General features: G+C 37.2%; 1 protein-coding gene across 3 annotated transcripts in view; it reads left to right on the forward strand.

The window, feature by feature from the left end:
• gripap1 (GRIP1 associated protein 1) overlaps nucleotides 1-11678 on the forward strand; it is a 42850-nt gene that overhangs the window by 4336 nt on the left and 26836 nt on the right. The window contains exons 7-20 of one of the 3 annotated variants that reach the window (XM_043247177.1): nucleotides 66-202; nucleotides 1307-1355; nucleotides 1570-1640; nucleotides 2029-2076; nucleotides 2161-2192; nucleotides 3877-3924; nucleotides 5028-5127; nucleotides 5404-5481; nucleotides 7586-7678; nucleotides 8582-8716; nucleotides 8963-9058; nucleotides 9953-10165; nucleotides 10337-10450; nucleotides 10913-10990. In XM_043247177.1, coding sequence (XP_043103112.1) covers nucleotides 66-202; nucleotides 1307-1355; nucleotides 1570-1640; nucleotides 2029-2076; nucleotides 2161-2192; nucleotides 3877-3924; nucleotides 5028-5127; nucleotides 5404-5481; nucleotides 7586-7678; nucleotides 8582-8716; nucleotides 8963-9058; nucleotides 9953-10165; nucleotides 10337-10450; nucleotides 10913-10990 — 1292 coding nt within the window. The remainder of the gene's footprint in view (nucleotides 1-65; nucleotides 203-1306; nucleotides 1356-1569; nucleotides 1641-2028; nucleotides 2077-2160; nucleotides 2193-3876; nucleotides 3925-5027; nucleotides 5128-5403; nucleotides 5482-7585; nucleotides 7679-8581; nucleotides 8717-8962; nucleotides 9059-9952; nucleotides 10166-10336; nucleotides 10451-10912; nucleotides 10991-11678) is intronic. The other 2 variants (XM_043247179.1, XM_043247178.1) reach the window with 2 other exon arrangements.

The following is an 11678-nucleotide window of genomic DNA, read 5'->3' on the forward strand; positions in this document are numbered from 1 at the left end:
CCATTTATACAATTTAAGTATTTAGGAGTGAGCTCGATTCTAGTATTTTCTGTGCATCTGTTCAGCTCTTCAAGAATGTGCTGATGCTAATGACGGAAAAGCAGCACTCGTCGATGGTTCGCCCGGCACTAATGGTGTCCAATCAGATGCCAGCGGTCACAGTGATGACCCTTCGGCCTCAGGAAATAATCAGATTGATCAGGTAACAGATAATGGGTTTCACCAGGGTCGGCTTGCTGTTTCACACAGTGGAGGTTCACAGTGAAAGAACCAAAGTAATGAAATGACTGCAGCTTCTGCCGGTATGATAATTACACCGCATGCAGGAATACCAGAACTCTCAGATGACAATCGATGAAGCCATCTATGCTGCAGTCGAGTGTGATTGTCATGCATCTCCTGGTGTGTGTGAACAGTTGGATATTCCTAAGCGACTCGCTAAAAGTACCAGTTTCAAAGTAAACAAGTTACTTTACTCAGTCAGAGTATCCTAACAGTAGAGCTTCGGAGTAAATCAATTATTCAGCCGCTCAGTGCTGCACTCTTTATCAGGAGGAGTTTGCCGGAGTTCTCAGAGGTCATGTTTAATGCAGGGGTTACAGCTGCTGGATGAACTGTGGCCAGACACGGCAGAGACACCAGCCTCAGCTTCTTCTGTGAGATGAGCCCAGGAAAGGGAATATAAGGACACTGAACAGGAATCTAGCGTTTGGCTACCACACCCCATTCATTAGCATTACCATATTTGAGAAAATGAGGGCTGCAGCTAATCGGTTGTTCTTTATATAGTTTGTCACCTTTTTTAAACATTCCCCACAATACCATAATATGGTGCAATTTCTTGAAACTGAAACAGAATATCCAGCGGGAAATAATGTAAAATGGGACTTGATTTTATATTGATTGGATGATTAAAAAAAGTAGGTTATGATGTTAGTGGTTTATATTATTTCCCAGTCTGATGTACTTGCCTTAAATCAGCAAAAACTTGTTTAAGGGTCTGTGCATCTTGAGATATGATTTTTTTTTTAACTACTTTGCACAACATTCTAAAAATGCAACATAAGATGAGACACAGAAAGCAGAATAACTTGCACTATTGAATCATTCACTGCAAGTCCAGTAACATTTATTTAAGATGTATTTGGGGTCAGTTGGTTTCCATATACATAGTCAGTTTTCATAAAGTGATTTCCTTTCAGCTTCCACTAATTTTTACATTTACCGGGGTTTTATATATGGAGACCTTTTGTAGAAACAAAACCTGCTGTTACAATCTTTTGTGAATTTTTGCTGTGTTCTCTAGGCCGAAGTGCAAAGCGTCAAACCAGAACAGCGAGATAATGAACTGAGCGGTGAGTACATCTTTCTGACAGCTTCCTTTTAAAGTTGTGACCTTATCAAACTCACTGAAGAGTTAACTGAGTAGAACCAGGGAAGGCTGTCTTCTGGTCCTTCGAATAGCAGCACAATGATTTGACTTTGTGACTGAGCATTAGTTGAACACTTCTCAAACTCAGGATATTTTAGGGGTCGTGTGCGTTAATATCTGTTAACATTGGGTTTCAGAGGTGGCATTAAAGCTTCAAACGGAAATGGAGGAGAAATGCTTACTGAGGGAACAACTCCAGACACTAGAGGTAAAAACATCAGTTTTGCCCTCTAAATACCCATGACAGCAGGAAACAAAAGGACGAAATGCTAGGATTCGTTTTGCTGACGAGTATTTTTACCCTCGCCATGGGTGCTAATTTTGAACACCTTCATGCTCACCTTGCTCCAGAGAATACTTTATCTATTATTAAACTTGCATTTCACAGGTTTAAATGTTTGTAGCGTTTCCTAGGGTCGATAGATCATTTGCTCATTAAATAATTTTTTTTCATCTTATCTTTCAATCGCAACATTAAATATTGTATCTTTAATTTTGTTTGATTCTTACCGATTCTCTTTTTGAAGGAACAGATTTTGTTCATTGATATTTTAACTCCTATACAAAAGACTTTGTGTATTTGTTTTCATTTTTAGATGTCCAAGCAGGCGGAAATCACAAAACTTCAAGAAGAAAATGCTAAAGTAAGTGTCACGTGTGTTTCAGAATGCGTGCTCAATGATAAATATTCCAAGTATAATGCCATTTGTTTGTTTTGTTTTTTTTAGTGGTCCGATAAGTTGAAGAAAAAGCAAGAGAGGTAAGTTGATTTTATGCTTTACTCACACTGGTCGTCTTATGACCTTTTTGCTTTTTCAATCCACAAAATGAGAACTTTAAAAACACATCCTGCTTGCTTATACTGATATAATGGCTATGAAAAAGAAGCAGATGTATCATAGTGAACCCATTAGAGATGTGCCGTTTGCAAGTGATCTGGAGTGATATGATAAAGCTATAATATTTTTGGTTTAATTTAGGCTGATATTTAGTAATAACACTGATCTTGGTCATTGGTCTGCTGTGCGTGACTGTGCTCTAATGAGAACAATCAGAACACAACAGAGATATTCACCTCAGAGAAGAAAGTATCTGCATAATTTCCTGGGAGCTTTGTGTCACATTTTGATTAACCTTGATTTGCTGAAATGCTGCGCTGGTGGGCTTTTGCTGAAGTATACTTCTGTATTTATGTGGTTTCAAGAACACGCAGTTTTGACCAGAAAAAACAGTGGCCAAGGTCAGAACTCTTGCTAAATAATAATTAGAATTTCCGTTCGATTAATTTTGTCAACACTATCGTTAGCCCTCAGAGGTCTTGGATAAGCGAGTCCAGTGGGATTATTCTGTGATGCTTTTGAATATTTTTCTTTAAAGCTTGAGGCTAGTTGCTGTCCATTATGCCGTTCTGGAGAAGTTCAAGCAGGATTTTTTTTGCATTTATCTTTTCATGTCCTGAAAAAGAAAGAAAGTCATAAGGCGTTAGAACTACACCAGGGTGTTTATTGGTGAACTGTCCAGTTGGAAGGGCATATATTTTGCACCAAATGTAGTATGTTGTGATAAACTAAAAATAAAAAATTCAAAATGTCAAATGTGAAATGTAACACAGGATTCTAGGAATGTCAAATTAAATTATAAGGTCTTTTCACTTCCAAAAACGGTATACTATTGCAAAATTACATGTAATGTCCTATACAGTTAACTTACCGTTAACAATTTAACTGGTTTTTACTGTAGCATTTTTACAGGTATTTACTGTAAATTCGGTAAAGTCTTTTTTTTTTTACAGTGCAGTGTATGTTGTGCTGGTCAACATGACATTTGACGTGATCTAGTAATATGACAAACAAACAAGTTCACAACAAAGTCAGCCGTGTGAGTGTGCATCATCTTACGACTAGTAAAAAAAAAAAGTGCACCTTTAAACCTGCGCAAGACTACAGCTTGCTGTGATTAATTGAGGAAGACAGTGACGGAGTGATTTCAAGCAAAACCTGCTGAAATATGGAAAAATGAAAGTTAAGCACAGCATTAATGGACAATGTTACATTTAAAACACATTACCTCCTCAAGCACAAGATAAATGACTTTCAATCCTCCATTTAACTCAAGCCCTCTTACTCTGCACAGTGGCTTTCAGCCAATCAGAACTCTCCGTGTGATTACATCACCCCTTAGCGTTCCTTTCTAGGTGCCGTTGTAACTCAGCTGTGACTTAGCGACAGTCTCTGTATCAGAGTAATGAGTCTGAACGTGAACTTGTTGTGCTGGCACTCACTGTAGACTGCTGTATCAGCACAGACTGCCTCCGATCCGAAACTTTCTGGTCAACACGGGCCTGTTTTCCTCGATCAGGAGATGCTGCCTGTTATTTATCACTGCTGTATGGGTTTTTTTTTAAGGCCAATGAGGATTCAAGTCTCTTTATGCTTCTCTTACAGCTTCCAGCGTCTTCAAGTTGAGAAGGAAGCACTTTATAATGACAGCAGGTGAGAAAGACAAACCCAGCAGAGCAGTTATTTTGTGATAATGCTCAACAGGGAGTTTTTAGCAGCCTGGGTTCTGGAAATGTATTTCTCATTTATTTTCTCAGTGAAGGGTTGTAAGGCTTGAACTTGACGAATAGCAATTTTTTTCTTCCAATTTCTTCAATTTCTTTCAAAAAGAAAAATAAAGCAAACAAACTACTTGCCTATGAACATGATTGGGGGATTTTGAATCAGGACTCTGGGTAGTGTATTTCTGACTTTAGGGCACTAAATTGTATTATCATACACTAAGTGTATGATACCTCTGAATATTGCAATTTTCAGTTGTAAAATCCTGCTTGTTTAAAACTGAACTGCTTTGGGTAATGCTCCTGTGTATCAAATGTAAATGTAAATCTCTTTCTGCACTCTCAGAATGGATTATAAATATTTGTATCCATTAAAGGAGTAGTCTACTCAAAAATACCTCAGTTCATCCTTAGGTCATAGAAGATAAAGATGAGCTCCTTCATTAAAACACATTTGGAGAAATGTAGCATCAAGTCGCTCACTCACCAATATATCCTCTGCAGTGAATGGGTGCCGTTAGAATGAGAGTCCGAACTGCTGATTCAAACATTGCAATAATCCACAAGTAATCCAACTTCAGTCCATCACTGAGAAGCTGAGTCTTTGCAAGTAACAACTCCATCATTAAAGTGTTTTAAAATGCTATTTCTGACCGTAATACAATTCTGAAGGCACCCATTCACTGCAGTGGATCCATTTGTGAGCAAGTATGTAATGGGATGGCCTAAGGGTTAGTATTTTTGGTCAGTTTTGGATTAACTATTCTTTAAAGCAGCTGAAATCACTCTTATGGTTTCTGTATAAACATAATATATAGCTTTTTTTTTTTTTTTAAGCCGATTTTGCTGCTGGAACCCACCTCCAACTCTATATTACATGTGTTCCCATGATGTCATTTACACTCCCCCGTAATGTTTTTCCTGCTGAATTTGCCGTTTTATTTTGGTATTCATCTTGTGATGCCTGGAAATAGACCCTACCGCACATTAGTCACATCAAAGCCTTCATAGCTTATGATGCATTTGTTTCCACAGGACTAAAATTGATGAGATCCAACAGAGGAAAGAGGAGGAGCTTAAATCCATAAACCTTCGTGTGCAGAAATTGCAGACAGATTTAATGGCCGCCAACCAGGTGAGATCCGCTCAGGCCCACCCCGCCAAATTCCCTGATATTAAAGCCCATTTGTTGCACATCTCGCAGGGTGATCAATGGATGGCCACTAAGGGAGTATGATGATAAACATTTGCAAACCCTTGGGAGTGGGCTAAAGACTGCAGTCAGTGCTTCAGGATCAGACTCTGGCACTCGGGCACATCTGCAGAGATTAATGGACCGTAGACACGCTGCTGCATCCATCACTGTCATACTAAAAATGCATTGAATCTTTCTGCCTGTGTGTGATTTCAGAACGTCGCTGAACTGAAGGAGCAGTTGCAGAGTAAACAGAAAGAGCATGAGATGGCCATCCATGCGCTCAAAGATCAGGTAGTGCACAAGATTTAAAAAAAAATATATATATGTTCTTGACACCAGTCACTAAATTAAACAAATGAGTGTAGCGTGGTCGTGAAAGCACATTTAATGCGTTTTGATGTTGCATGCAGTATAGTATACGGTGCATACTGCAGATTATACATTCCAAACATTGCCAAAGGCACTAATAGGGAGAATACAGAAGATTAATAGTTGGTTAAAATCTTCATTTAGCATTTCTTTTAATGTTTATTCCATCACAGATGGTCGTTAGTGCATCCCCAGAGAATTAATCAGCAATTTCCGCATCTGCTAGTCTGCTGTTTACTAACAGGTTTATAAATGAAAGAAAGCAAGCAATTAATCTGCATAAATTGAGTAAGATTTTAATGATAATAGGTCCTACAGATTCAATTAAATAAACCGTAAAAAGGCTCATGTGGGTGTTGTTATCAGCGTGGAACACAATTACGCTTTTATTGTTCTGCTTAAAAAAAAATCAAATAACGAAAACGTTTTTTTTTTACGGCAGGATGCAGTTTTGTGATTATTTAGCTGTTATCGTTTTCAGTGTTGTAAAATGCAGTTTAGCTTTGCTTAGAAAGCTCTTTTTAGTCTTTAAGTTAGTTTTACAGTTCAACCAGAAAGAAAAGCACCATTCTCATTTACCCAACATTTTATTTCAAACCTGTACGACTTTCTTTTGTTGGTGAAACTCGACAGGAGAAGTTTGTCCTGGTTGTTTTTCACAGTGCGATGAAAGTGAATGTGGACACATGTATTTGAGTTCTAAAAATAACAAAAGGGCGCTGTAAAAATTTTCTATTGGAGTAATATCAAACTAATCCAATCTGTGAATAATGTAATGTAACCACATTTTAATAGAACATGAATTTTTAAATGATATTAAGCCACATTTTTATTAATAAATATATATACTACTATAAATATATATATACTATATACATATACTACTTTAAACCTGCAGTGCATTATATTTGAATATTCATGAATGCCAGTAAGTTAGCATTACATCATTTGCCAAAATTAAATGCTAAATATGAATGAAAAATATTAGAAGATTTTGATCATTTTTATTATAAGCATTCTTTAAAGTGCTTCCTTTTTGTTATAATAAAGTTTGTTAAACACAGTTAAATAGGTTTGGAGCAACATAAGGGTGAGTAAACAGTCACTGAATATGAATTTTTGGCTGAACTATGCATTTAATTTGAACCAGAAGACACACCAGTCTTTCTGCTGATAGCAAACTCTTTGTGCTTAAGGAGAAGTTGGTGAAGTTTATAATTACCCAGAGAGCAGCCTGTTTAATTGAGCGTTTATGGATGATGGTGCTCAGGATCAGCTGAGTAATTAAGGATTAGTGGGGCTCAGTGCAGGTGGCTCAGGGGCAAACGCGCTCCGTAGGGGCCCCTGAGGGAAGGGCCGCTCTTATACTTGCCGTCGGCCCTACTGTAGGTCCTGCCACCACAAATGTCTTTCACTTTCTCCGTGAGGTCACAAATCTTAATTAAACAGCTGCTTCTAATGAGCAGCAAGCAGATAAGGAAGAAAACCTCCCTGTTCTGTTTTTCCGTTCAGAACTGCTTGACTGGGTCGCTTCTGTTCGATGTGAATTTTCTAACTCGACCTGTTTTCTTCCTCCTTCTTTTCCCTTGTTTTGGGCGTTCTTTCTTCATCATCTCTTGCTTTCATTCACCCCCTCTGGCTACATTCTTCCTGTGTTCATCTTCTCCAACGCTCTTCCTACAATCCCACGTTACCGCTGGACACATCTTCATTCCTTAATCACATCTCCTTCTTTTGTATTTTTTCTCCCCAAATGGTTTATAATTTTCCCTTTTCGTTGATTTATTTCATTCTTTTTAATATAAAAAATATGTCATGTTTTTGTGAAACTTTCATATTTTTATCACGCTTTCATTTTTTGTTTCATTCATTATTTTCTTTTTATCGTCTTCCTCTCATTGTGCTTCATTCTTTTGTTCTTTATTCCAATCTTCAATCTGTTCTTTCATTTGGTGTTACTTTTTTTTTTCCCTCTCTCTGTTTCTGGGTCTTGTGGGCTGGTTTTGTGTTTGGGGCGGAGCTACAGGTAGCGTGTCAGAGCGCGGTCAGTCAGGAGCAGGTGGAGGGCATGCTGAGCGAGAACGATGCTCTCAGGACAAATCTAGCAGCCCTAGAACAGGTACCTGACCATGATACAGAATCACGACCTTCATCAACCCTCAGTGACTGTGTCTGGTCTAACACACGTTCTTTTCATTAACTGTTCATACACTCATACTAATGTCACTTTTATCAACTTTATTGCCACTGCCTATATTACTATAAAAACTGAAGAAATGGACAAATCAATCTCAATTCTTTGACTTTCTTCTGTGAACAATTGTCACAAGGAAACCTTGAAATGTTTTGTTAACTTGATTTGTAATCGCGGCGTGATTAATCCCTTTAATGCAAGTATCTCATAACTTAAAACTCAAATATATTTAAATACTGTTTTAGTTTATTGGCCACCAGCCAAAATCATTACGCCTGTTTATTTATTCATTTTAGAATGACTTACATTGCATTTATGGTATATATTTACATTAGTGCATGCACTCCCTGGGCATTTATTATTGTTTGTTAGCAATATTAAATATTAATATTTAAATGTGTATAAATAATTAAATTTAATTGACACTGTGTATAAAATATGAGCCCAAGCCCAAGAACACTCTTAAGGCTGCAGTTTTAAAAAGTTTTTTTATTAATATATTTATGTCTGTTTTTTTTTTGTTTTTTTTTTTGCATGTGTGTATGTATGTTCACACATACATAAATATGCGTATTGCATCATGCATGAAGTTTATATTTAGCTTGAAAGCACTCATGGGTACATTTATATTTACGTTGAATTCAGCACTGCGCTGAATTGCATTTCTCAGCTGCTCGCAAGTATTTTCTGTTCCTTAATAATTCTTCATTTGCAGTCTGTTTGCATTTTACTCTCTTCTACACTGAATTCAGCCTGAAAAAGACTTAATTCAGTTGTCCGGGGTTCTTAGAGGTGTATATCCGAAACTCTGTGTGTGTTTTTTTACAGATCCAAACGGTAAAGACTCAGGAAATGAATTTGCTGAGAGAGCAAAGTCTGGCACTAAATGCAGAGCTTCAGCAGAGACGCACAGAACAAGAGAGCTTCCTGGCGCAGAAAGATGATCTCAGCTCACAGCTGCAGGTATTGTGGCACCTGTTAACTAAAAGAAAAACTAAATACTACTTTTTCCTAAATAAAGCACTGTATTTTGTCAAGAATCAGTGTGCAGTCATATTATTAGTTAGTATTATATTTCCTTACCCAGAACTGTTCTGATGAAAGAAATATTCAAATGTTAAAAAAAAAAAAAAACAAGTTAAGTAAAATGTATTTTAGCATTTGCATGCAGGGCCTTAATAATAATGTGACTGCTTCTTTTCTGATCAGGAGTCAAACCGCGCGAACAGTCGGCTTCTGGAGCAGCTCACTGAACTGGGTCTGGAGAAGGACAAGCTACAGCAGGAGTTAGAGGAGGCCAGAAAGGTGACGACACACACAATCCTTCTTTTTACCTTCTGATCCTTTTACAATTCAGTCAGTTCCCACTGCAGCAGGTGAAAGTAGTTTGACGTTTGCTGCACTCGCTATCTCTATCTTCGTTTAAGCTTCTTTAGTGAGTCAGTTCACTCTGCTCGTTCTTTCATCAGTTAATGCTCTGATCTTTTGACCATCATAATGACTTTATTAATGTAAAAGCCACAATCGGATTTAGCCACAAACGAGCTCCGGAAGATTTACCTTTGGAGTTCTTTTGTGCAGTTTTTATTTTTTTCCTTCCCTCTAGGATCTGCTGTGATATTAGCCAAGGTTTTTTTGCGCCAAAACCAGTTTTTACAGTTTCACATAATCTTTTTCAACCATCTTTCTGAATTAAACGGGCTATAGCACTTTAGATCATCCTGATATAACACACTTTTTAAATCCATATCAAATTCACCACAAAAATAGAGCCATTATATAACATCATATAACAAACAATGAACAATCGTTTATTACACTATTTATTAATCTTTGTTAATATTACTTCATGAAAATACAGATGTTCATTGTTTTTTCACGTTAGTTCAGAGTGCGTTTAACTGTCAACAACTTGTGATTTTAATAATATACACTAATAAATGCTGAAATTAACACTAAGATCAATGAATCTTAGATCATGATAACTAATGTAGTCAACTAATATTAACTAGTAAACCTTATTGTAAAGGTTTACCAAAGATCTAATTAATTAAATAAAAATAAATAAACTAAAACTGGCTAAAAAAGATTTTGGGAGGGGTGCAACTTGACAGAAATAGAAGTTATCTCTAATGTTCTTTGATATATAAAGTAATACGTTTACATAGAAGAAAGTCACTGTTATCCTTGTTCTTTCAGACTGCGGATAAGCGTAAGGTCATGCTGGATGAACTGGCCATTGAAACGGCACAGGAGAAGTCACGACACAAAGAGGAGCTCAGCGATGTGCGCTTGCAGCATGAGAAAGAAGTGCTGAGCATCAGGGCCCGCTATGAGAAGGAGCTCCGCGGCCTCCACGAGGAGAAGAACCGCACGGAAGAGGAGATCCGCTCACAGCTGCGAGATGAGAGAGTGAGGAAACTTTGTGGGTTGTAGGTTGAGAAAACGTGTAGGTTGAGACACGAACATTCAGCTAAGCACTTAACCTCAGGTTTCTCCAGGTGGATTGTGTCTGTGTACTTCAGACAAAAAAAACGATCTGCTGAATTACTCCTCACCATTTTATTCTTTTTTTTCTTTCAGGCTCGTACCAAAGAACTGGAAGGTCTTCAGCCGTATGTGGAGGAGTTGAAAGCTCAGGTTCAGTCCATGGAGGGGACGAAGGGCTGGTTTGAGCGCAGACTCAAGGAAGCAGAGGTGCCGTGTGTTTGCAGTCCTCTCTTGCAGTTTCAGAGATGGAACACGTCTTTTGTTGTTTACATGAGGCTACATCAGTATCATTCTGACCACATGATGTCAGTGTTGTTTTTGTCGTTATCTGTGTTACAGACTTCACTGTGCCAAATGGTAAAGAGCGTTTATAGCGGATTTATTGTTGGAATTCAATTTCTTATAAAAGAAATTGACCCATTGAAGTAAATCCTCTAAAATGCACTTGTTTTCATCATTTGTCAGTTTTATAGCCTGTAACTTTAAAGTTTGAAATATAAAAATAAAATACAAATTTCAGACTTGAAAGTTATAGGCTTTGGAACTGTCAATTAGTAAAAAGGAAGGGAATTGTTAGTGGATTTAACACAAAAATACTTAAAAATCCCTCTTGGATGACTGGGTAAATAATGCTTGATATTGGTTTCAATAGTTTTTTGTTTTGAGCAGGAGACCATGGAAAAGAACAAACTGGACCATGCAGAAGAGATCCAGCGGTTACAGAAAGATCACACACTCCAGCTGGAGGTAAACGTTCAGATGCAATCATAAAAACGCATTTGGTGTTTGACAGCAGTCAGCTAAAGCAGTTGAAGTAATGAGCAGTAAAGCTATATTTAGCAGATCTTGTCTATATGACACATTTGTTGTCTTTATACATATTCTCACAAACACATCAGAACATCAGTCACGTCTCATTGAGTTGATGGATGATTGCTTCACATAGAATTTTACTTAATGAGCTTAAATGACAATATGAAATTTATGAAATATGTTTATCATCTGTAGGTGGTCAAAAGTTAGGGCTTTCTCAATAAGGTCTTGGAAACCCAAGGTTAAATCTTATGAAATTACTCTGGTTTTCAGTGAAGTTAGATGAAGTACCTTTGATTGCATTTAATTCATGATTCTGCCGACCTGAACCACCAATAAAGTCCTATGGCCAGTGTATCGCTGGCCTGACATGATTCTATTCACCTAGATCATAAAAAGTTGGATATGATATTACCATTTAATATTATTTTTACCATGCCTGCAAAGCCTAGTTTATGTCAGCACAAAAGAAAAAGTTCTAAAAGTTATTTTAGAAGCAGAGGAAGTTGTTTTGATGAAAGAACTTTAGAACCTTTGCTTTGTGCTGACATAATCAACGAAAATTGTTATTTTATTAGGCTGAAACTTTTTATATATATTTTAGTTTTAAGAGAACACAGAA

This window comes from Puntigrus tetrazona, chromosome 8, assembly GCF_018831695.1.
Source record: "Puntigrus tetrazona isolate hp1 chromosome 8, ASM1883169v1, whole genome shotgun sequence".
In the NCBI taxonomy this organism is placed as follows: Eukaryota; Metazoa; Chordata; class Actinopteri; order Cypriniformes; family Cyprinidae; genus Puntigrus; species Puntigrus tetrazona.